We start from the raw sequence: 26,973 nt of genomic DNA, 5'->3' as shown, positions 1-26,973 counted from the left end.
CTTTACTGTTATTCTTTAAAATGTACATATACATTATGGATACTCTTTGGTATGTCTCCTATATTTTGAAATGAAACATTTAAGAAAACAAAAAGGGGGTGTGGTTAAATACAAAGGAACCTAACTAAAGATTTATAACAATGCCAAGAACACATTCAAGGATTTCAAAATAATAATCACAACAACTTACACATCTTAACTTCTGATGAAGCAAGTACTGTGCAAGCACTTTTAAATGTAATCAGTGTGTAATGCACTGGCTGGTGTGGTATGCTATTGTCATCCCAGTTTATACAGTGGGGGAAACTGAGGCAGAGTAAAATCAGGGCCCCAGTGCAGGCACTTTGGCTTCAAAGCCCGTGCTCTTTCTATACCATCCACATGGTAATAAAGAGACTAAATATAATGTTGCATTCATTCTTACATAGAATAGAAGCCACAGAAGAAGCAGAGTTACTGGCAATTTTGGAACTATTGACTAAAACCTGTCATGTAACTGGCAAACTGCTAAAAACCTGACCAACTACCAATTCTACTTCTTTCCATAAGAAACTGAATGAGTTAAGACTTGTAAGTCAGTTCCATGTGAGACCAGCCAGTGAATTCCATTAAAGAGGAGGATCATTGAATGCAAAATGTAAGAGCAATTATTTGGAGGGGAGGAATTATGACTTCTCTGGGGCAAATATGTAACTAACTCCAAGTGCCACATTTTTTTTTTAGAGAAGATATAATATTTTTTTAATATATTTTATTGATTTTTTACAGAGAGGAAGGGAGAGAGATAGAGAGTTAGAAACATTGATGAGAGAGAAACATTGATCAGCTGCCTCCTGCACATCCCCCACTGGGGAAGTGCCTGCAACCCAGGTACATGCCCCTGACCGGAATCGAACCTGGGACCTTTCAGTCCGCAGGCCGACGCTCTATCCGCTGAGCCAAACCGGCTTTGGCAGAAGATATAAATTTTTTAATAGAGAAAAGCCATTGAAATAATTTACTGAAATTATCCAAAGGTTTTTAAATAGTATGTACCAAGGTTACTAAAACAAAATTTGAACTTTGATGTAATTAAAAGTAGAGGTAAGAAAAAAGTCATGGTTTAAAGTAGTCGATAATGAACATAGAGAAAACAAAAATAAAGAATAAACAGATATATTTCTGGATAAAGATATATAATCATTTAAATCCTCTAGGACTAGGATTGGCTTCAGATCTGGTTAGTTAACATTTACACTGTTCAAGTGTTTCACAAAGTTTGCTGTAACATAAGAATTTCCTAGGGAGCTTGTTAAAAAATGTAAATTCCTGGATGGTGCCCCGGAAACTCTGACCCAGTAGACCAGGAGCTGGCCCAGTAATTGCTAATTTTAACAAGAGGTCTGGGTGACTGGGCTGCAGGTGGTTCCTGGCCACTCCAAAAACACTCCGTCCCCAAACGATGGGATTCCAGAAGACAGGGTGGCACAGTGACGTGCTTGCAAATAACTCCAACTCCGATGCAGAGCAGTGTGCCAAAGTGGTCAGGACAAACCACAGGAAAACCCTCAGCCACTAAGTGGACAGGAAAGGGAGACATTAGTGTTAATGCAAACAAGTGTAAGGTAAGGCCATTGGTGGAAAGCAATGTGGACGCGATTTAGCACTGTACTTAGGGCAGAGGAAAGCAGAGTTACTTCATTTGGGGGATTATTCCAAAATGTATTTTAACCCGGACATATTCCTAGTGGCTAAAACCCCCACATTAATGTGGGCATCATTATCGAGGAATATCCCACCCCAAACTCAGTGGCTGAGAACAACAGTCATTTAATTTCTTGCTCTGTAGCCAGGCCTGCCAGCTCCATATTGAAGGCTGGGTTCAGATCTGTTCTAAGAGTTAATCCTCCTTCAACCACACGTCCTTTTCATGGAGATAGCAGGAGTTTAGAAGGGCAATCCCTGCTGAGCAAGTTCTTTTTAAGCCTTCGCTTGTATCATGTCTACTATGTACCATTGGCCTAAGCAAGTCATTTGACCCACCAAGATGGGGGAGGGGGCGGTTGCAGGGAGGGGGGAGAATATTCCACTCACAGTGGGAGGGAAAGGGGAGGGAATATTTTTTGAACAATAATTCAGAGTAATACAATAATAGAGATATTTTCCTTTAGTTTATGTCAGGGGAAAAAGCTATTAATGAATTCCCCGTGGGTACAAGGTCAAGTTGAGGAGGTAGACTTACCCAAATAAAGATAGGCTGGGAGAAATGTGACAGTGGAGACATAGGCAGGGCACTTCGGGAGAACATAAAAGATAACGATTCATGATTTGGGGGGCCACCTGGGAAGGTTGAATTAAGTAGGCTCCATAAGGTACATGGGCTCTTTCACCATCATGGAGAGAAAGTCAGTCTGACCCAAGCTTGGGATTTATGTGGACATGTGCTCCAGGGTTATATTTCTGTATCTTCATGCCTATTGCAAATAAAATCCACAGCATATATTCCCCTTAGTTTATTTTTCTTATTTTTCTAATGAGCTATTGACAGAGTGACTTGGCAAAACTTCTAAATTCTTGGAACTGAAGCAAACAATGAAATAAAAAGCTCTGTAGTTCGGGATCTATGCATGCAATCATTACATAAAACATTTTCTAAATGTTAAAGAAAAAAAGCTAAATAATACAGAATCATTTGATAATCAGCCTATTTATTTTAGGATTAAAAGTTATTCAGTGCTATAAACAAACTGCGACAATTTATCACAATCAGTGCAAATAAGTGGGGTTCAATATTCTGTTCTGATTCATTCCATTGTGCCTGTAAATGAGTGGTTCAATTACAGGAACAGTTTGCTAATGAGCTCCCAAACAAGGATACCAATTATGATTAGTCATTTATTTAGAGTGAAAGATGATCAGTTCTACAGATTTTTCCCTTTGAGAAAATAAATATTCATTTAGACAGTCTTCTTGAAACCTATATGTATGTCTCTCTCCAAATAATTTAGTAATCAGTAGAAATAAAAACTGGAATGCTATTTGTCTTTGAGGTTTTTGCTAGGAAAAGACTGAAGATTTTTTTTTTTAATCCTCACTGGAGGATATTTTCCCATTGATTTTTAGAGAGAGTGGAAGAGAGAGGGACAGACAGAGAGAAACATCCATGTGAGAGAAACATATCGATTGGTTGCCTCCTGCATGCGCCCCGACCAGACCCCAGGTCAGGGAGGAGCCTGCAAGCAAGTTGCAGAATGGAACCCGGGACCCTTCAGTCCGCAGGCCGATGCTCTATCCACTGAGCCAAACCGGCTAGGGGCAAGACTGAGGATTTTAATGAGAGATACTCTATAAAAGAAGGACTTATTAATTCCCAACAGAATTTCAATGCCAGAGGAATGGAGGGGGTTTAATAGCTCTCTCCTACATCCCCCATGCCAGCAAACCGGTTGAGTCATCATTTGAGACTTTTCTGAGAGATGTTAATAGACGTGCTTATGTGGTACATTTACACAGTAGAATATTACTCAGCCATAAAAATGAAGGAAATCCTACCCTTTGTGATGGCTTGGATGGACCTGGAGAGTATTATGCTACGTGGAGAAAGCCAGTCAGAGAAAGGCAGGTACCATATGATTTCACTTCTGTGTGGAATCTAATGAACAAATTAAATTAACGAACAATATAGAAACAGACTCACAAAGACAGAGAACAGAATGACAGTTTCAGAGGGAAGGGGGTTGAGCGGCTGGGTGAAACCGGTGAAGTGATGAAGGAAAAAAAAAAAAGAAACATAAACTCAACAGACATCAAAAACAGTATGGTCATTACCAGTGGGGTTGGGAGGAGGTAGGGGAAGACGGAAGAGGGTAGAGGGGGACTATGTGGTGGTGGAAGGAAACTTGATTTGGGGTGATACACACACAGTACAGATTCCATACACAGATGCTGTAGTATGGAATTGTACACCTGAAACTTCTACAATTTTATTAACCAGTGTCACCCCAATATATTTTTTAAAAGATATGCTTATATATAATTTGATCAGAAGTTTCATGTTTCTGGGTTAAAGATGGGATCTCTAAGGTACCATGCTTTCTAAAATGTTTGGTCATCATTAAGTTATGAAAGGACTAGTTGCCAAAAGATATTTTTTAAATGGATTGTTTGAAACTTAAAACATAACTTCTCAAAGAACAATGCTTTGAATAATGGTTTAGTTTCAGAATAGTCCATAAGAATCAACTTATCTCAGACTATAATCAAGCTAATAATATATTTCAACTGTATCAGTCCTTTTAAAACGTATTCTCATTTTGTTCATTTTTGAGGCATCATATCTATATAATAAAAGCCTTAAGCGACCCTTACAGCAGAATGACCAGAACAACCGGTCACTATGATGCACACTGACCACCAGTGGGGGAGATGCTCAACACAAGAGCTGCCCCCTGCTGATCAGTGCGCTCCCAAAGCAGGAGGTCTGCTCAGCCAGAAGCCAGGTTCATGGCTGGTGAGAACAGCGGCAGTGGTGGGAGCCTCTCCTGCCTCCATGGCAGCGCTAAGGAGCAGCAGCCCGAGAGGTAAGGCGCAGCGAGCAGGCGGACATACCCTGAGGGGTCCTGGACTGCAGGAGGGTGCAGGCTGGGCTGAGGGACTCCCCCCCCCCCACCCCACACACACACCCAGTGCACGAATCTTGTGCACTGGGCCTCTAATATATATAAGAAGTCACCAATTTTAAATAGACAGTTCAACAAATTTTGATCATTTTAACATCTCTGTAACCTCATTATTGGCATCTCTTGTCTTTTCCCATGTGAGTTGAGATTTTCCTGGTTCTCTATGCTCAGTAACTTTGGATTGCATTTGGACATTTTGAATATCACCCAAGAAGTCTCTGGTTCTTGTTTAAATCTTATGGAGAATGTTGATACTTTTGTTTTAGCAGGCACTCAGCCTAGTGGGATTCAGGCTTTCAGTTCTGATGTGCCTTCTGTGGGTTTTAGTTTCAATGTCAGTTTTATTTTCAGCTCATTTGCATGCCATTCAGAATAGTTCTGGTTGCGTGCCATTCAGTGTCTTGTCTGCGACCAGCCTATCCCAGAGTTCAGATCTATGGTTTGCTGTTTAGAGTTATATCCAAGCACGTTTAGCTCAGTGGTGAGCCCAGGAAATTATAAAAAACTATAAAGTTGCTGTCACTCGGCAGCTCCTGCATTGAGCATTTGCCCCCTGGTGGTCAGTGTGCATCATACCTACTGGTTGGCCGATCTGCCAGTCAGCTGATCAGCTGTTCACTTAGCCTTTTGTATATATATAGACAGTACATTCACTACAACTAATGATCCAACATAAACACATTATTATGAACTAAAGTCAATATTTTATTCAGATTTACTTAGTTGTTACCTACTGTCCTTTTCTATTCTAGGATCCCATCTAGGATGCCACACATCGAGTTGTCATATCTCCCTAATCTTCTCTATAATGTGACGGTTTCTCAGACTTTTTTTTTTATGACCTCGACAGTGTTGTGGAATACCGGCCCAGCATTTGAAGAAAAAACCTTCAATTTGGTTTTGTCTGATCTTTTTCTCATGATTTAGACTGAGTTCTGGGTTTGTGGGAGGAAGACCACAGAGGTCAAGTGCTAGTTGCATCACATCATATCAATGGTACAAGCTGTCGCCGAACCGGTTTGGCTCAGTGAATAGAGTGTCGGCCTGCGGACTGAAGGGTCCCAGGTTCAATTCCGGTCAAGGGCATGTACCTTGGTTGCGGGCGCATCCCCGGTGGGGGGCGTGCAGGAGGCAGCTGATGGATATTTCTCTCTCATCAATGTTTCTAACTCTCTATCCCTCTCCCTCTCTGTGGAAAACCAATAAAATATATATATATTTTTAAAAAGGGTACAAGCTGTCAGCAAGACTTATCACCGTTGGTGTTGACCTTGATCATTTAGTTGGAGTAGTGTTTGCCAGGCTTCTTCCCTGTAAAGTTAGACTCTTTTCCTTTTCATGCTGTAGTTTTCGGAAAGAAGTCATATGTGCAGCCGGCATTTAAGGGGGGCATGGTTGTGCTTCATTTCCTTGAGGGAAGATTAGCTACAATTCCTTTAATTCTTGTCCACAGGGGATTTATCTATTTTTCTCCATTTACTTGCTCAGTCATTTGTTTATATCAGTATGGAATCATGGATATTTATTTTATACTTTGAGTTATAATCCAATATGACTTAATTGTGTTATTTCAGCTTTGCCATTAGGAACTCTTTCAGTTGGTCCCTGAGTCCCTTTCACAATACCCCATCACTGTGTTTTTGCACATGTTATATTGAGCTGTTTGTCCCCTTCTTACTCAGTTGTAAGAGTTCTTTATTCTGGCTCTAGTCAGTTAGGCTCAGTGGATAGAGCATCAGCCTGTGAACTGAAAGGTCCCAGGTTCGATTCTGGTCAAGGGCACATACCTGGGTTGTGGGCTCGATCCCCAATAGGGGGCGTGCAGGAGGCAGCTGATCTCTCTCTCCCTCTCCCTTCTTCACTGAAATATATATATACACACACACACACACACACACACACACACACACACACACACACAGTGGGGCCTTGACTTACGAGTTTAATTCATTCCGTGACGGAGCTCATAACTCAAATTACTCGTATGTCAAATCTTAAAGTGAACGAGTGAGACACGTGATGCTGGGCTGATGTTGTGGCGTTCACTGTGACGTTCGCTGTGCCAACTAGCGGTGGGGTATCTGAAGCTGGCTCGTAACCCGAATTTTAGCTCGCAACTCAAAGCAAAAAATCGGCCGAGAGACGGCTGGTATCTCGAAAAACTCGTTAGTCGGGACACTTGTAAGTCAAGGCCCCACTGTATGTGTGTGTGTGTGTGTGTGTGTGTGTATATATATAATTTTTTTTAAGAGTTCTTTATTCTGGTTGCAAGTCTTTCTTCAAATACATGTTTTGCAAATATTTTCTCCTAGAGACCGTGGATTATCTCCTCCTGCACCACCTCTTCCTCCTCCTCTTTCTTCTTTTGGATAACAACTTTATTGAGATAAACATACACTATACAATTCACTCATTAAAAATGTACAATTCTGCCGAAACCGGTTTGGCTCAGTGGATAGAGCGTCGGCTTGCGGACTGAAGGGTCCCAGGTTCGATTCCAGTCAAGGGCATGTACCTGGGTTGCGGGCACATCCCCAGTGGGAGATGTGCAGGAGGCAGCTGATTGATGTTTCTCTCTCATCAATGTTTCTGGCTCTCTATCCCTCTCCCTTCCTCTCTGTAAAAAAATCAATAAAATATATTTTTAAAAAAAAATGTACAATTCAATCATTTTTCATATATTCATAGTTATACCACCATCACAACAGCCACTTTTTGAACATTTCTTTTTCTTTTCTAAGATTTCCACTCACTTTATTGTTAAATTAAATTTTGGGGGGTGGCATTGGCTAATAAGCTTATATTGGTTTCAATTGTACATTTCTGAGATGCACAATCTGTATGTTGCACTGTGTATCCACCACCCAAAGTACCTCTGTGCAGAATGTAAGGCACTTCCCCAAGAGTCCCTTCTTGATGAGATAAGGGAGGTCTCTACCCTTAACACATACTGCTTATTCTTAATCTTAAAAAGCCAACTCAGGTTTGTGCACACAAACATCTGAACACTGATGTGTTGCAGGTAACACAAGCCGAGAGCACAGACTTGGCCCACAAAGTTGGGCCTGGACTGTGGCCTTGCCACGTGCTAGCTGTGTGACCTTGAGGAAGTTCCTCTTTTGCAAAATGTGGATAATAATGTTACCTACTTTGTAAAGCTGTGACGACCGAATGGTACAATGAATGCAAAGCACTTAGCACGGTGCCTAGAAAAGTATGATTGTCAATGAAGCCAGCTGTTATTACTGAGAATGTGAGGTCACTAGACCTAAAGCAAGATGTGTTCAAGAAGTTATATATAGTCACCCACGTGCCTCTTCTTCTGGAACGCTTGACTTTAATTTTCCCCACTGTATTATCTCCTGCTTCAGAAAGGGTGAAATGAATATTATGAATCTAGCTATAATTCAAGGAGCTGTAAATACCAAGGAAATCAACAGAAAAAAAAGGTACTCAAATGAGGAAAAGAAACATGTTTTAAAAACCATTGGGATGAAGTAGAAAATGCAAGCAGGGCGAATTTTTTTTTAAACCTGCTGTAGGGCCATATGGTTGATGAATGTGTTGATGCTGGTTTTAAGATTCTTGAGTATTTTAAACTTGACATGTTATTTTTTTAATGATTTCAAACATCATTTCTTTCAGAGCCTTTTCCCAATGTTGCCGTAATACTGGACAGATGGCTCAGCAGCATTTGCATTTGCATTTTGCAATACTGCCATGTTATTTGCAAAATTTCTTATAAAAAACCTGTGGTTCTTTCCCTACCTTTTCAGTATGGCTGCGATGGAACTGTAAATAGTTTTTTCCCAGAGTCGTGAGGATGTGATGGAAATTGGGACCACATATTGCTGCAGCTTTTCAATTTTATGTTGTTATATTTTGGGGTTTTGCACCGGCTGTTTTTAATCACTGTCTCATCTTAAACAGGCCCCTTTCATCCAAGGGACAGTAAGCTCCCATTGTACCTTTGCGTTGTGAGTAAAGTGAGGTGATATTCGTGCGGAAGGCAGTCTTGATGACGGTTCCAGCCCCTTCACGTCGCCGTGTTGGACTTTTCGGTATTCACTCGTCACCCTCTGAAACTGGCCTGTGTATTTGTTTTCCGGCTCTGCCATAAAGTGTAATGAGCTGAGCTGGGCCCTATCTGTCTTGCTTCCCACCCGCCCCCAGTACTGGCACAGTGTCCGTGCCCAGTGACCAGCTGTGAGCGAAGGAATGAGCACGTGAAGTGACTGATAAGTGGCCTTCTAGATACGGGGGGGGGGGGGGGGGGGGGGGGGTGTCTTTCACAAAGCAGAATCTGAGTTCCCTGAACATGATTTGCTTTCTCTCATCTTCTTGTTCATTTTACTCAGCTATGTTTTCAAGAGGTTTTCTGAGAAGCGTTTTCTTTATAGGCTTCACTTCCTTGTTTTTTTTATGTGTGTGTTTTTAATGAAATGAAAAGACTGCAGGCTTATAAATAGACAGTCCCTTCAGAGGTTTTCTTCCCTTTGGGGGCACGGTGGGTTAGTGCCAACAGAAAGGCATTTTCTTGCTTGACAGATGGAAGAGACACAGGAAGCAGGAGAGGTTGTATTGATCAGAGCGGACTCGGTCTTTCCCTTAAAAGGTATGGGGTGAAAAAGAAGCCCACCAATACTCTATTAAGATTATTTGATTTTCTCTTTTTAAATGAGGGCTGGTAGGATGCCTGCTTGGCTTGGAATTGGCACACAGTGGCCACGCTGTGATGACTGGTTCCTGGCTCACATTGATCTGGCTTTGTCCTAGGTCGTTGCTGGTCCCAGACTGTGACCTACATTCACAGTGTCTCCGTGACTCCAAGCTGTAAACCAGTCTAAGATTCGCTCAGTCTTAGCCTTGCACATAGAACAAATAGAGGAAAATTTAATATCGAAGTTTCTACTCTGCGATATTAGAAAAGGACCTTTTGCTCTAATTATTGCGAAGTGTTGGCAGGTTATTTGTTGGCAGAGTAACGGCTTCTGTCTGGCAGCTCAGAGGTACAGCCAGAGGTGAAGAAACACGTTTACCGCCACAATCATGTGCCTAGAAAGCACTGAGGCTTCCCAGCGCGGGTCTTTATAGATGCTCCTGTTTCTGTGAAAAGGGGCAGGAGCTGCATCTCTCCTGAATGAACACTTTGATTTTTCTAAAGCCAGAATTACAAAAGGATCGGAAAGGGTGGGTCTTTGTACTGTGGGCTTGTTTCCCACCTCTGAGCCCAGATTCGCACTGCCAAGCCCACGATCAGCCTGGCCGTGCTCAGGGATGGAGTGCCGCAGGGGGCAAGCTCCAGCCCAAATGCAGAATGACAACCATTTTTAATTTCCTGTCCTTCACAACACACACAGTGTTTCTGTAAAACATTTATGCAGGTAGGATTTGAGGAATCAGGGAGACCACGTGAAAGTTAGCAGCTGGAGTTAAGTCATTGTCAGCATGGTAGGATTCATTCAATCCAGGGAAAGTATGGAATTTCATGGACACCTGGCTTGCCCGCGCCCTCACCTCCTCACCTTGGGAAATCACCTGCCTCAGCAGGAAGCTTCGGCTGTGATGTAGTATTTTCTAGGACAGGGCCCTGCATTGTGAGGTTAAATGTATAATAAAGGCTGCCTCCCTGCAGCATTTTCCTCAGTGATGAGTTTAACCCTTTGTTTGCTGCAACCTGTATCCATGTAACCTTCCTCTCTGTGAAAATGAGTATCAATTATTATTATAAACAGTTCTTCTCATTATATTGTCATGGATGGCATATTTTATAGCTTGCTAATTAGAAGCACACAGAACTGAAGTGCTTGAAGTTAAATAATGTAAACAGGTTGTAATAGATTTTCATATTGGATTCTTTTATTGCTTAATTATTCATTAAAATTTCTCAAATCTCCACTCAATTAGTCTATTTAATTTACTGGATACTGTAATAGGTCTTATGCCATACCTGTAGATTGGTACTTTTAGAATATTCTTTTTATTCTTTTTATTCTTTTTAGGGTGTGTGTTTTTTTCATAAATAACTCATATAGACTATATACTAAACCAGAAGATACAGAAATTTACCATTCAACATTTTATTAGTCAAAAATTGGTTGGAAAGGACCAGAATTACAGATTGAAAGCGAGAAAGAGTTTCACACTTAGACGTGAGGTAATAACTAACTTCTACTCAAATAGTCATTTCCTTTCTGGTTGGACATTTAATCAGTATACCCATTCTCTCTGCGGATGGTTTTAATTCTGAAAAGAGCTTTCAGGAAGCTAAGATGATCCCTGTACTTTCCCCCGTTGGTCTACACGCCCATGTCTGGAAGGAATGACCCAGGATAAGCTTAAACCCTTTTCTGCATCAAGGCCCTTTAATGTGTGAAGACACCTAGTTGAGCCTTTCTACCTCTTCACCTGCCCTGGACACGCTATCTCGCTTTCTTCAGCTGCTCCTCCAATGGCAGACCCTCCTTTAATCATGCCGTCTTTTTCTAGACTCAAGGAGCTTTAATTCAGCCACAAAGGTAAACATTAAACACATCATTGTCACTAAGAATGATGAAATTCTCATCGTGGAAGGAAAAAACATTATAGCTTTATAGGTAGGAAAAGAGGTAGGAGAGGGAGCTAACCTAGCCCAGGTCTTATCTCTGAGATAACTTGCTCATCAGATGAAGAGATGACTAACAATACCCCATCGCACATTCCCAGACCCCTGGTCTGCTTTTCTTCATAACATTTCATTTTCCATTGTACTGTAATCTGTTTACTTTACTGTCTCCTTTCATTTGAATCTAAATTCCACGAGGGCAGGACTTGTGGCATGTTATATTCAGTTATGAATCCCTAGTATGGAACATGATGGGCACATAGTAAGCACGCTATAAGTACTAACTTACTGAGGTGTGGCTAGTCCGTTAGCTCCATCTACCTGTATTAACAACCAAAACATATGTTTCCCTCTCATCCACTGGGAGGTCTTACAAGATCTTCACAGAGGCCTTGCAGAAAATGCAGATGCGTTACATTTTACACCAGGGGAACGGTAGAGATAACATCCCTGGTCTTTGGGAACTCACGCTGACTTCTAATAATCACTGCTTCTTTTCTAAGTACTAAAGTACTCTTATGTAATTCTACAATAAAATAATTGTTCATATTTAGTGATCAGCTGTCATATGGAAGGCACCCCACCAAATGCCTTATGTGCATTTATGTGTTCCCTTATGTAGTCCTCCCATTACTGGGTGCTAGTATTATTCCTACTTTACAAGTGAGAAGGATGAGGTCTAGAGGAGTTAGGTAATTTCCCTGGGGGGCATGCGTGACAAAGGGCAAGGCTGTATTTGTGGAAGCCCAAGCTTTTCTGCTGGGACTGTGGGGCCCTAAGGAGCAAACTCAAGTCTGGAGTTTGGGGACCCTCCCTTAGGAGGAGCTAGCGCATTTGCTTTTTTGAGGGGGCTGTGGTTTCTCCAAGGTGGTGGGCCTGTGACCACAGCAGCAAGTCCCTTCAGTGCCGTGAGTGCACTTTTCCTGGGGCGGCCATGTGAAGTGGTTAAAGCTCTCTCTTAGTATTGCCACCTAACTGGGGCGTGAACTCCTTCTTAATTTGTTCTACTCTTTATAACTCGGAAGGTGGTCCTGAGTGTGAAAGCAGAAGTACACGAGAAGCTGAATCGTGCTCTTTTCTGTCATCATACTACACCATCTACCTAAGCAGTGGCCAGCCTTTTATTCTTCCATTTTATGCCAACTTACAGGTTTTTCAGGTCTACTCTCTGGTTGCATGTCTCACTAATTAATGTGTATCATTTATTCCATCACGATTGCTAAGGTTCTGGGTGTCCTTGTTCTTTAGCCTTTGGGAAGGAGCTCTAAAACTCACCACCTTCCCCATTGCTGGAAATTGAGTCCATAATCAAACATTGCCTCTTAGTCCATTGGCATCAGGTCGGAGAGGAAGGTTGATAGATGACTGAGTGATTCTTTTCTTGCTTTTTCTATAGGCCTTTAAGCCGTAGTGTTAGATAGAAAATAGCCTTGGCTAATTTTTATTCATACTTTCTGATTTAACTTGACTGCTCTTGTTGGTATTTATCACAAAATGATCATTTTTCATTAAATTATTCCAACGTGATCTTGGGTGTGCCTTCATTAGATTTCCAGGCTTTTTTTTTTTTTTTTTTTAATAAACTCAGTTAAGGTTGACTCTATTCAGAAGAGAGATTCCTGGTGCAGAAAATAGCCTGATGATCAGTTCCATACTGTAATATCTACCGAGAAAAGCTGGAGAAGACAAAGGTGGTGAAACCAGAAAGTGGCCCAAACAAATGGATTTCTCTCCAGCTGTTCCCTGTAGGTGCAGGATCCCCCACCCGGTGTTACATATCGTTGAAAAGGGAATGCCTGCGTCTGTCCAAATGAGATCTCGCCATAATAACCTCAGCATAGTTCAGACGTTGCATTTATTTCGTACCAAACTTTTGTAAAACCTTTGTTTCTCTCCCTCTGGATAGCAATCCAAGGGATGAATGACAGTAGTGAGGGTATGAAGATAAGAGCGAGTGTGTTCCCCTGGGATCCAGAAGCTTTGGATTGGGATGGAAGACAGTCTGCCCTCTTTCTGGTAGGGGCCTAGGAGCAGTCTCTTCTCTGCCTGAATTGCCCCCCAAGGACCACAATAAAGGATGACTTTACCTGGTGATGTTTTACACAGCAGTTCTTCTAGGGGCCTCTGAGGCCTGCCTTGATAGAGGAAAGGGCGCATGTGTGGGCCAATATCCAGGTTCAGCCCCAGGTACCCCAGCACCCCAAGTTCCACAAGCCACTGAGCTCACTGGGCCTTACACTGGGGGACAGTTTGAAGGAACTGAGCATTTTATAGGAGTAGCCATTGCCATGGTGACAGCTCTTCTCCAACAGCCTGCAAATATTTCCCAAGAGTCATAGTGAGTCAAGAATGAAAATGCTCTAAATATACACAAAGTTTTTAAAAAGTGAAAAAGAAGAAAATATTTAAGTGTGGCATTGTAGATAGACTTATTTAAAAATATAAAACGTGGAATACTTAAAAATTTCCATCAACCAGTAAAAATACGTACCAGTTTCTCACGCCTGTTTTCCATGTTCCCCACTCCCACCTCTCAGGTAAGCCTTCTCCCCTGCTCCCCAGCTGATTGCAGTTGTCTTTCTTTACCCAGCATTTACTTACAGCCCATCTCCTCAGAGAGCATTCAGAAAACAGTCCATGTCAGGCACACCCAGAATGAATGCTATTTTGGAGGTCAGACAGACCTGAGAGCTCTCTGGAAAGGTGAGATGATGATGGAGAAAAAAGAGTCATAATAACATCACATTTTAAGGGTTATTTGTGAATCTGTCCTTTATTTCTTTTGGCAAAATGCTGAAGTAAAATTAATAGCACAAGCCAACTAGAATATTGTCAAATGCATAGCACCACTATTGGCATTTATAATAGTGATTTCAGTTCCTGGCTGAAGAGAATTGATTACCTGTCTTCCGTTGGGACACAAATTAGAGCAGTCCTTAGTATCTGTAATTAGCTAATTTCTTCAGCCACATTGGGCTGGACTCTCCATCACACAAGCTTTTGTGTTCAGAATTTCATGATTATAAAAGAAAACTGTGTTGCCACCTCTAAATGATAATCAAATGTGTTTTTCCTGAAAATTTTCCTCCATCATTTAAGAAAACAAAAGAACTGTATTATAGCAAGACTTCTGCCACCTAAAACATATTATTTTTTAGACTAGAGGCCTGGTACATGAAAATTGTGCACTGGGTGGAGGGGTGTCATCCCTCAGCCCAGCCTGCACCCTCTCGCAGTCTGGGAGCCCTCGGGGGATGTCCGACTGCCGGCTTAGGCCCGCTCCCCATGGACATCCTTAGTGCTGCCGCGGAGGTGGGAGAGGCTCCCACCACCACTGCTACACTCACCAGCTGTGAGCCTGGCTTCTGGCTGAGCAGCGCTCCCCCTGTGGGAGTACACTTAACACCAGGGGGCTGCTCCTGCATTGAACATCTGTCCCCCGGTGTTCAGTGCCCGTCATAGTGACCAGTCATTCTGCCATTCAGTCAATTTGCATTTTAATCTTTTATTACACTAGAGGCCCGGTGCACAAAAATTTGTGCACTCGGGGGGGAGGGGGGTCCCTCAGCCCGGCCTGTGCCCTCTCGCAGTCGGGGACTCCTCGGGAGATAACAGCCTGCTGGCTTAGGCCTGCTCCCGGGTGGCAGAGGGCAGGCCCAGTCCCTAGGTGCAGTCCCTGGTTGGGCTCAGAGCAGGGCCGATTGGGGAGTTGGGGCGCTGCCCCCTGTTATGCACAGAGCAGGGCCCATCAGGGGGTTGGGGAGCTCCCCCCTGTCATGCACAGAGCAGGGCCGATCAGGGGGTTGAGGAGCTCCCCCCTGTCACTCACAGAGTAGGGCCGATAGGGGGGTTGGGGCACCACCCCCTGTCACACACAGAGCAGGGTGGATCAGGGGGTTGGGGCGCCGCACCTTGTCACACTCAGGGCAGGGCCGATGGGGAGGTTATGGCTCTACCCCATCACACACAGAGCAGGGCCCATGGGGGGCGGTTGGGGTGCCGCCCTCTATCACCCACAGAGCAGGGCTGATCAGGGGGTTGGGGCGCCGCCACTGTCACACTCAGGGCAGGGCCGATGGGGAGGTTATGGCTCTACCCGTCACACACAGAGCAGGGCCTGTGTGTGTGTGGGGGGGGGGGGTTGGGGTGCTGCACCCTGTCAAACACAAAGCTGGGCCAATCAGGGGGTTGGGGTGCCACACCCTGTCACACACAGAGCTGCAGGGCAATCAGGGGGTTGGGGAGCTCCCCCCTATCAGGCACAGAGCAGGGCCTATCAGGGTTGGGGCGTCTTCCCCTGTCACGAACAGAGCAGGGTGGATAGGGAGGTTTTGACCCCGCCACCTGTCATACACAGAGCCACAGGGTGATCAGGGGGTTTGGGCGCTGCCCTCTGTCACGCTGATCCCGGTGCCGGAAGGCCTCGCGGCTCCTCTGATCCTGGTGCTGGAAGGCATATTACCTTTTTACTATATAGGATAGAGGCCTGGTGCACAGGTGGGGGCCGGCTGGTTTGCCCTGAAGGGTGTCCTGGATCAGGGTGGGGGTCCCGCTTGGGTGCCTGGCCAGTCTGGGTGAGGGGCTGAGGGCTGTTTTCAGGCTGGTGGGTGACTGAAGCTCCCAACCGCTCCTTTTTTTCTTTTTTTTAATTCTGGTCCAGCTTTAGCTCTGAGGCTTGGCTCCAGCTCTGAGGCCTCCGCTGCTAAAAGCAGGTATCTGGTTTGTTTGGGTTCTATAATCAAAACACTGTTTCAACTCCAGCTCTGAGATCCCGGCTGGCTGAAAGCAGGTTTCTGGAGTTTGTTTAGATTCTATATTTTTAACAATGTTTCAAACTGCAAGCTCAGAGGCTGGCAGTGGTAGGCGGGGAACGTTGGCTTCCTCCATCACTGAAGCAAGCAAGCCTCATGTTCGCTTCAAGCTGCCTGGCTGCCGGCCGCCATCTTGGCTGACAGTTAATTTGCATATCACCCTGATTAGCCAATGGGAAGGGTAGCAGAGGTACGGGTAATTACCATGTTTCTCTTTTATTAGATAGGATAGACTGGGCGCAGGATGGGAATCAGGAAAATGTTAAAAAGGAATGGTCTGTTTTAGAAATCTCACCACAGTCTGCCTGTCACGTGAGGATGCGGTAACATCAGCATCGTCATTCCTGCCTGAACCTGCATGGTCTTCCTCCTGCTGAAAGCAATGGCTGCACCGTTTTAGTTGACAGAACACAGAGCTCTTGAAGTACTCTTGTCAGTGTCAGATTGCAAGTGGGAAGCATGTGTTCATTATCCCTGTTCTGTGGTTTCTTCCCAGCGTTGACAGGACAGTATGGAAGACGTCCCCAGTACACAGTACTCGGGCTCTTTATTAAGTGGGAAAGCACTCGATGTCAATTAGTGATCAGGATGTAAGACCACTGTCTCTGTTCTGATGTCTTTATGTCATCAATGACTTTTGACAAGGTCATCGCACTGACAGACCACTTAACTTTCCGGAAACCAGTACACTTTTAACCACAGCCTCTGATTGAGGTCACTAACTTTCATTATGAAAATAATCACATAATTGAAAGACCTTGTCCAATGGCTAAGAATCTGATAGAAAATTGATTATTAACTCTTTAGCACTATTGCCTGTTGCCAGGAGGCTAATACTTGTTCTCTGATTTATAGACACCAACGTGCTAATAGTTTCTGTATTCATCAGAATAAGCTTAACTTATTGAAGTAAATAAATGTTGATGTTTTGAGAATTTGTCTTTAGGATAACTCTAGTGATGATTTATTTTGTTTGTGGGTAGAGCAGACCTCCCTTTGTAATGTAGATGACCAGCCCTATTACTTTTTAGTCTTTTTTTTTTTCTGTTAGTATATGACCACTGATTTATTTATCCATTCAACAAACACCATGGAGAGCTTACTATGAGGTAACAAGTACTCTGCCAGGAGCTGGTCATAAACACATAAATGAGAGCTGTATCAATCATAAAATCCACTAATACAAGTAAATGTACTCATCAACATTTTTCTGATTTTGTTCTTTGAGTTCAGCATAGTGTTTGGTAATACAAAAAAAGTCATATTTAAAAAGTTAACATGAAGGGGAGTGTGGATAAACTACTTAAGGGGCCAGAGGTTTTGTTTGGAGTGACAGAAACGTTTTGGGACAAGAGAGAAGTGATTGTGATTCCCAGCACTGAATGCATAAATGCCTCTGAGTTGTATGCACACTTTTAAATGGTTGAATTTCTGTTACATGGTTTTCACCTCATTTTATTTTAAGTTAATGCAGTTTTGAGATATTATTATATGTTAGAGTTGGGAAGTATTTGAGAAGTCTAACTCGGTCCCTTTCAGGGATGGATTTATTTATTTATTTGTTTGTTTATTTATTTATTGTATTCTTTAGTAGAATTTTGTAGATTTCTCTTAAAGGTTTTCAACATTCTTGTTAAGGTTATTCCTCATTCATTTTTCTTGATATTACAGGTGGGATTTTTTTTCATATTTTTAAATTGTTTATTGCTGCTACACAAAAGAGCTATTGAGCTTTGAGTATTTGGTTTCCACATTTTAAACTCCTTTTTAAATAAGAGTAACAGTGGTGTCTTTTGGATTTTTCCAGGTATGTGATCAAAAATTTGTAAGCTGAGATGATCACAGTTTTACATATTCCCTCTATGATGCACTACCTTCAAAGGGCATCAATATTAAACCATTTTTCTATTCCTAGGACAAAATCCACTAAATTTCTAGTAATTTTTATAATGTTTTATTGAATTATATTTATAATATTCTAAAAAAAGGAGACATGTGTACTACTATTAGTAATACTTTAAACAATAAAAAATATTCTGTTGAGGATTTTATATTTAACTTCATAAGGGATAATTATTTATTTTCTTTACATGAGGTTTTTATACTAATTTGTAAGTGACAGAGCTTTCTAGTACTTTCTACTCTGAAAGAGAAAGAATATGGGAATTAGTTATTCCTTAAAAGTTTGAAATACTTCACTCTAAAACTGTCCAGCTGAACACCTTATTAGAAGATAAGTTTCCATTAATTTAGTCTGCATTCTCAAGTTTGTAGGTCTAATATCATTTTTCTTTATTTCTTATGTCAGATGTTTTTCAAAAAGTTGCCAACTTCATAAAAACTTTTACTTACTAGTATTATATTCTATTTTAATATTAATATTAAGATTCTCTTATAATTATCTTTTCCACATATTTTATTATCCCCTTATATCAAATTATGTTTATTTGGGCTTACTTTTTATTGAACAGATTTTTAAGTCCCTTTCTATTATTTTGGGTAGTGTATTCTATTTTGGTTTTTAAGAAATTGTATTTTGGTTTTATAAATGCTACTGATTTTTTGTCTTGTAAATATTTCTTTGGTTTTCTCTATTTTATTCCTTTTGTATGTTTCTTTTCATTTAAAATTTTAAATATATTACTTAGTACATAAATTTCCTTTTAAAAATAATTAAAGCTTTTAGTATATGAATTTGCCTCAAAGAATATCTTTGGGGGCATCCCATTGTTTTGTTTTGCAGCATTTTAATTTTATTTTTCTGTAAATATAAAGAATTATTGATAAGTGTGTGGTATCCATTTTATTCCAAGAATTCTAGGAGATTTTATGCCTTCACAATGTTTAATTCATCACTTATTATTTTGATAACTTGTGGTTAAGGAATCTGGGCTATAAAACAGCTACTTTTGGGAATTTTTTGAAGCTGTTTTGTAGCTGTGTGCATGACCACTTCAGTAAGCACCATTCAGTAACTATCTCAAGCGTGCTTGAAAAGTCGGGGTTTCCTCTTAGCATTCCAAGTTCATTTTATCTGTTAATTTAGCCTTATTTAATTTTATTTTTTGAATTATCTCCCTATGTAGCTTTTGGAGGAGTGTCCTTTGTCTTTTAGGAAAATAGGGGTGGATTAATATATATTTAATATCCATAATATTTGTTCCCCCTCCTTTTCCATACCATTCCTATTAATGCCCTATTTTTACTCCTTCTGTATTGTGCTCTCTAATTCTTTTTTTCTATGACCTGTCTTTTAGTTAATATTGTCTGCTGTCCTTTTCTTTGCATTTTTATTTTATGCCTTTATACATCTTTTACAATTGTGTTTGCTTATTTTTTTCTCTCATTGTATAAATGTCTAGAGATATGGTGACAGTAGGATCATGGAGGAAGAGATGGATGTGAATGGCGGGTAAAGCAAGATTCAGGAGATAAGGAGGAGACTGATTGAGGGATGAAGCCGGGCTTGTGGCTTGGGTGATAGGGAACAGAATGTAGGCCTTGGAAGGGGAGGTGTTAGGTTGGTGTAAGACAGGCGGAATTTGGAAGAGAACTGGCTGACTGTCTTCTCGTCCATAGGTAACCCTAGCTTCAGGTGAGGCTGGGGGCATAGTCATTGATTGGACGGCCTTCATACAGAATTACAATGATCCCCGAATTTGAGTTCAGACCCTCGCCCACTGTTTTGGGGGCATTGATGGCACACTTGATTTCTTTGTACCTGAGGTGTTCTGTAAATCCAGAATAGTAAGACTTATTTTAAAATACTTCTGGTGAAGTATGTAAGAGTGTACACATGATAAAATAATTTCTAAATGCTTGAGGGCCTTTTGAGAGCTTGCAGACAAAGGCACTGTGACTTTAAAGTAGTAGTACTTTAGAATGAAAGTTCTGCGTTAAATGTGTCCGATGAAGAGTTAAGCTATTTTTTTAAAATAGGCTTCATCGCCTCTGCAGTGAAATGCCATTTCCCACTGATTTGATCAAGTATTTTCTCCTTAAGCCTTGCTTGCTTCTTCCAGGGCTCTGTGCTTGGCATGGTAATGAGGGGCTTCTGCTCTCACTGGCAGAAAGCTCCTGGCTGTGTCTTGAGCTATACAGTAAGTCCCCACTTAGTGGTCAGTCGGTTTTGTGACTTTAAGAGGAGCTGATGTATAGTGGAATTTTACCGTAGTCTAATTGATGTAAACAAGAGTTAAGTTTCTATGGCATCTCATCGATAGTGTAACAAATTGACGGGTGAAACAACATTATTAGAGGACCTGCTGTCCTTAGCTCCTTGCATTTCCCTGGCAGGGTGTGTGGAGCGCTCTTAAGTGGTAGGATTTGGGGAAAGCAGTTCTGTGACAAGCAAGGCTGTGGAGGAGAATCAGCTGGGGTTGCTCGCTTTTAATTGAAGTTTACTTGGAGATTCAATGAGGTGAGACTGTTATGACAGATTTCAAAATGTAATGATAGCGAAATGGAGTGGGTTCATCAACATCGGAGTAAATAAGAACAACAGCTCAGCGGCTCAGCAGGAAGCAACAGCTACAAACCCTCAAAAACTCCAGAGTAATTAAAATTTGCTTTGTGCAGCCCTCCTTCTCAGTGGGTACCTTTCCAAGGAAAGCAGTAACTTCACTGTGAAAAAAACAAACTCAGATTTGGAGATGTAAATTACATGCATGTTTGAATCTTGTTTATAAACACTGGAAGTTTTTAAATGTAATTCTAATCAAAGTACACAACTGCAACTGAAACCAGATTTGAGAAAGATCTCAAGTTGGTGAAAGGCCCTCTGGTCTCCCCTCACCCCTACGCCCTGCCAACACAGCCCTCCCCACCAACCCCCTTTTGTGTATTTGGGAGACAGGCGGAATTCTGTCCTCCAGTTTCAGAGCACACAAGTCCTGTCTCTCATTTGTTAATGTCAGAGAAGGGATAGTCCTTTTAACCGTTTCTCTCCACTTCCTCTCCTGTCACTTCCTGCTTTGGCCTATGCGTGTGATGTCAGTGAGGAAGAGACAGAGTGACCAAGTGTTGGAGAATTTGCAGCATGGAAAAGAAGGAGGAAATGTACCCCAATACTGTCCAGGTCCTTTTAGTTTCATACTTTAAAACATGACAGTGACCTCAAGGTGAGGCAGTTCTAAGGGTTGAACTGGCGTTGAAGAAATGTGTGTGGATTCTACCTTGCCTGCCCCTTGGCACCAGAATGATTTTAAACAAAGTCCTCCACTTCTCTGGGCCACAGTTTCTCCATCTGCTGAAGTCACTGAGTGGCCTAAAATGAGTTCTAGGTTTCCTTTTAATTCAAACTTTCCTTAATACCATGCCTCATGCATTCACTCCATTCCAGACAGGGTCCTAGAGATTCAAACCCAATGTACTACCCCTCTTTGGTTCCCCCTGTTGTAACACCAGGTGTCCCAGGAGTCAGAAATGCTTCAGAGAAGGCCCAAGAGTTTCCCCTGCTGAGAACTTTCCACACTGGAATGTAAGACCAGGATGGCTGAGACTGTTCTTAGAAGTCCTTGGGTCTGGTCTCACTTCCTCAACTTTGCAAGGGGCCCTCTTAGTACAGAAGACCTGATGTCATTCTAGACCATCAGAGCTCACAGTTGGAGCTCACTGAGATGACGCAATGTATTAATCCTACATACCCTATCTCTGCGGCATCTATACTGCATTTCCCTCCCTTTTCAGAGTAGGGTCATGGAAACTTATAGGACTATAGGGAGAGCTACTTATAAGAGCAATCATGTATATAAATCTACTTTCAGAAGAAGCTTAGCTTTAAGTGATCAAACCCAGAGTTTAATTTGTTGAGTCTTTTCAGTGTACTCTGTGTCTGGGTGAGTCCACCAGGAGAACATGAAATCAAGTTTTCCTTGATTGTTTTAGAGTGGAGAATAGTACAGTGAGATTTTAGCATTTGCTCTACCCGTATGTTACATGGTAGGAAAGGGTTGAGACTTGGAAGTAGAGTAAGAGAAATGGTTATGGGTTTGAAGAAACATTTTTTAATTGAGACCTTCATTCCCACCACTAAATTCCAAATGTCGTTTCAAAGGGCCATCAAGCCTTGCCTGAGTGAGAATTTACCAGCAGCATTTGTGATGGTTTCCTCAGGCTGCCTTGGAAAGGAAGCAGGTTTGGGGCAGGTTCCAAAAAGAGCTCTCTGAGCCAATGTGGATCAGAGTGTCAGAATAGTGACATTTCCAGATAAGTCCTGGAATAAGTCTTGGGGGTGGAGTGGGGACTCATTAGATGTATGTCACCAAACTGTAACCTTTAGAAGAACAGAAGAAAGGGTGAATGTAGGAGAGGGTAATGAAGTATTATTGCTAATTCTGTCATGATATTTAACATAGTTTTTCTTGATTTATAAGGATAGACATGTATATTGTGTTCATGCACCATTAGCAACAATGGCTGTGCCTTACACATTTTGTTATTGATCTTTTAATAAGGAGACTAAAATGGAATAATCTATACAAAGATAATGTTTCTGTTTTAACTAAAACTTATCAAATGTCCATAAGGAAATAAATTTTACCCAAAGTTCTCAAACTATTGGGTTAAGTATAAAAACTGAAACTATAAAACTCTTCAAAGAAAATGGGTAAACCTGTATAACCTTGGATTTAGCCAGTTTCTTAAATATGACACCAAAAATAAAACAATAAAGAAAAAACCAGATAAATTGGACTTCATCAAAGTTAAAAATTTTGTACATGGATGAACACTATCAAGAAAGTATAGCCACAGAATGGAAGAAAATATATACAAATCATATAGCTGATAAAGGGTCTAATATCCAGAATATATCAAGAACTCTTAAAACAAGTAAAAGACAATCCAATTAAAAAATTTGAAAAGGACATTTTTCCAAAGAAGTTGCAAATGGCCAACATGTACATGAAGAGATGCTCAACATCATTAACACATTGTTTGCGGGTAGTTTTTATTGCGCGCTAACAGGTGGCCCAGGTCATTTTTGCTAATTTTTTGCACAAATGGCAACGTTCAGTAAAATTACGATAACTTTAGTTTACGTATTTATATGTTACCTGCATTCTACCACTAGTCTATAAAAAACGTATTAATATGTGTCCCGTGCTCTACTACACTGGTAGAACGTATAAATACATAAAATGTATAAATACGTTTCCCGCATACAATGTGTTAATCATTAGGAAAAGCAGATTGAAACCTCAACGTGATACCATTTCATACCCACTAGGTTAGCTACTACCAAGAACAAAACTGGAAAATAGCAGGTGTTGATGAGGACGTGGAGAAATCAGAACCTGCTGGTGGGAATGTGAAATGGAACAGCCCCTGGGGAAGGCGGTTTGACAGTTCCTCAAAAGCTAAGTATAGGACTACCATATGGCCCACCAAGTCAACTGCTAGTTACACACCCAAACAAAAACTGTACACAAAAGTTCAAAGAAGTGCTATCACAATAGCCAAAGTGGAAACAACAATGTCCATCAGCTGGTGAATGGATGAACAAAATGTGGTCTACCATACAGTGGAGTACGATTCAGCCACAAAAAGGAGTGAAGTACTGATACGTGGTACAACATGGATGAGCCTTGAAAGCATAATCCTAAGAAACAATGGCTCGTCCACATGTTTTATGATTGCATTTATATGAAATGCCCAGAATTTATAAATTCATAGTGACAGGAAGTAAATTAGTGGTTACCTGAGGCTGGGGAGAGGAAGGAATGGGGAGTTCCTGGTTACTGGGCATGGGTCTCCATTCAGGGTGAGGAGAGCTTAGGATGTCATGCTGAATTGTGGTCAGTATCATTGAATTAAAAGGCAAGAGAACTCTCTCCCTGACACCACAGTACCACTTCTACCTGCTGTGTCTGCTGCTGCTTTCATGTCCCCACACAGCCACCTCCTGCATTCCAGGCTGTGTCACCAGTAGTCACCACACAGCATCTCTGGAGCTTAAAATGCTCCGCAGTCAGCTGTGACCGGAAGCTGCCATTCCCAGAGCCCTTAACATCTCCATGACACAGGGCAGTGCGGGTCCTGGAGCAAGCGGCTCTGGAACATGACGCCCAGAATGCCGTGCGAATGTTGAGAGGATGTGTCTCCTTTGGTCTTTTGGGTCTCGGCCCATCAAACTGGTAACTCTAGGCTTTGGGGACAGCGGAACTGCCACACTTTTACTTAAGCCGCAGCAACCTTGTATTTGGCGGGGCCACTGTATGTATTTGGAGGTGAACTGGATCCGCTTGGCAGTAGATGCCATGTTTCTACATCTGGATGAGCCCAAGGCAAAGAGAGCTCAGCCCTGCAGGTTGTGTACTGTTACTCCGAGGAGCCTGCCGTTCGGTGTCCTTGTGCCTGAGGGTCCAGCCTGACCTCCCCGCGTGTGCCCTGTTCCCGGCGGAGCTGTCCAGCGCAGTGCACAGTGGGGGAGGGAGAGCAGTCATAGCTATGATGGGAGCTGTCCCGCTAAGGAAAGGAGCTTATGGGTAGGTCCCAGTTTAGGCATTTCCCTGAGTCCAAACTCTATTAAATGTAGGAGCTAACGTGTCATCTTTTCTTTGTAACCATAAATCTAGTCTATCAGGCTTATTAATTTGTGTGTTTTTTCCTTTGCTTCCAGGAGAGTCGATCTGGAGAAACCAACAGCTGTGTGGAAGAAATAATCCGGGTAAGGATCTTCCTTTACAAATCTTACCAGCTGGCTGGACAGTCTCCAGATAGAAAGCAGTCATGTGGCTGCGTCGGCAGAGGGAGCTGGTCGTTCCGTGTCCGGCACTTTACCTTTTCTGCGGGGAGTCACGCAAGTTGCCTAAATGCCTCTTGATGAAACCGCACTTCTTTTCGAGATCTGGGAGCTGCTCCTCAGTTGGGTGCCTTTGCCGGGGCTGCAGGGGCACTGGATTCACAGGACTAGCTGGGAGGCAGGAGAACAGAGTTCAGGTGGCATACATGGCTGTGCTCACATTTGGAGGCCCCGTTTGTTAGGAGGCATTTAGAAGCAGCTGTAATGGTCTGTACGTTAAGTCGGGCGGGGTTGCCTTGTTGTTTTCCCCCTAAATTTAACTGGAATCGGAAGCACTCTGACGAAGAGGCATCTCGGAGTCTGGAAATGCACTTCGGTATTGCTTTGCATGTTACTACTTTGCGTGTTACTCTCGTAAACCTGTCCTTTTCGTCATGGTCCTACGGAGTGGATGCCCTCCAGGAACCGTTTCCTACCCAGAGGCACTTGGGCTGGGCTGTTGTCCCGTATTAGTGTTTTCCTGCGTGTCCAGACTTAGAGTCAGTGTCCTCTTCATCCATTTTTCTCCTCACTCATATTTTAGGGGTGTAACCTAATAATTTACAGTTCTCAGCAAGCTGACACTGCGTTCGGCAGAACACCAAGATAACTTAGACCAGATGGTGTGGAAGTTCTTTCCTTATAAAGGAAGAAAAAAAAAACTTCATTTTAATATGTTTCTAAAATTTGGACACCCTACACACTTTTTCTTGAATTTCTAGTGAATTACAGTAACATGATTATTTGGTTAAAACTTTACATTAACCATCAGATTGTTTTCTGGGACAGGATATTTTTTTTCTTCCTGGAAAGCATTATGTCATAAGTAAATCTTGGAACTCAAGTTGACCAAAATAATGAATTAAAGTTCGATTTGTTGAATTAATACTGACTTTTGTTTTTCTGGTAGAGATTTATATAGAAAACATTTTCAAAGCGGGTAGCTTCTTTTCTGGCATTTAAGGATATGTTAAAAAAAATACAGATTTTATTTTATATCTATGTTTTCTCTGTCCTGGAGTTTTGTTTCAGATTAAAGAATAGATCGTGTAAAATGCTGATATACTTTTCCTGTTTTTCTCTTTCAGTGTACTTTCCTCTTTGAGTCCAAATATTCAATGTTTAAGGCCATCTTCCTTTGGTTGGTTATGGTGTTTACATCTATGGAATAACAATACCAGAACACACCGGGCCCCTCTTGGGTGCTGCTCTTTAAAACACTACCCCCTACCCTTTCCTATCTTCTCTGAGGATATAGAAGAAATCTGTCATGTGACCCTTCTTCTCCATACTCCAAGCAGAGCTCGAAGTTTGAGTAGGAGCTTGAGTAATTCACACAGACCAAAAGGATATAGTGTAGCTCTGGCCGGCTTGGCTCAGTGGATAGAGCGTCAGCCTGCGGACTGAAGGGTCCCAGGTTCGATTCCAGCCCAGGGCACCTGCCTGGGTTGCAGGCTCAGTCCCCAGTAGGGGGTGTGCAGGAGGCAACCGATCAATGATTCTCTCTCATCATTGATGTTTCTCTCTCTCTTTCCTTCTCCCTTCCTCTCTTAAATCAATAAAGAAATATATTTTTAAAAAAGGATATAGTATAAGTAATGTAAAGTGTACCTAGAATAAACTGAATGCTGCAGCCAAGAGTTTAAAGCTTAGTTTTTTTTCCTTAAGAGAACTGAGGAGAGCCTCAGTCTGCCTTACCCCACTGCTGCGTTCCCAGGACACTGACCCCTAGTGCATCGACCACTGCCACAGCCCACCTCGAGTCGGGTGTGGATAAAAGGGAAGGCCTGGACCAACCAGATCATTGATTCATATGCATATGCAAGGTTGAGGGTAGTGGAGGCGGTGCCTTCATTAGCAGACAGCGAGCTCTCGGTAAGCTCCCCTCTTCCTAGAGCCCATGTAGAGTGGTCCGGGACGAGAGGAGCTGCAGAGTTGGAGGAAACAGTGCTGCACAGGCAGACTTTGCCTCTCTCCTTACCTGTCAGCCTGAGGTATTGGTCTTTGGTATCTAGGTAGTAGTTGGCATTTAGGCAGCTCTTCGAAGACCCTGTCAGTGTTCTCATTTTGCCTGGACTGTTTTCTGGCTGTCCCTTGCCCCACGCACACCATTCACTC

At 42.2% G+C, this 26,973-nt stretch overlaps 1 protein-coding gene across 2 annotated transcripts in view; it reads left to right on the top strand.

The window, feature by feature from the left end:
• AFF3 (AF4/FMR2 family member 3) overlaps positions 1-26,973 on the top strand; it is a 498,351-nt gene that overhangs the window by 221,510 nt on the left and 249,868 nt on the right. For both annotated transcript variants that reach the window (XM_036302283.1, XM_036302282.1), the window contains one exon: positions 24,694-24,741. In XM_036302283.1, coding sequence (XP_036158176.1) covers positions 24,694-24,741 — 48 coding nt within the window. The remainder of the gene's footprint in view (positions 1-24,693; positions 24,742-26,973) is intronic.

The sequence above is a fragment of the Myotis myotis genome, unplaced genomic scaffold (assembly GCF_014108235.1).
Source record: "Myotis myotis isolate mMyoMyo1 unplaced genomic scaffold, mMyoMyo1.p scaffold_m19_p_30, whole genome shotgun sequence".
NCBI classification, from domain to species: Eukaryota; Metazoa; Chordata; class Mammalia; order Chiroptera; family Vespertilionidae; genus Myotis; species Myotis myotis.
The sequence above is the reverse complement of the archived record's forward strand: the minus strand, read 5'-3'. Positions and strand labels throughout refer to the sequence as shown.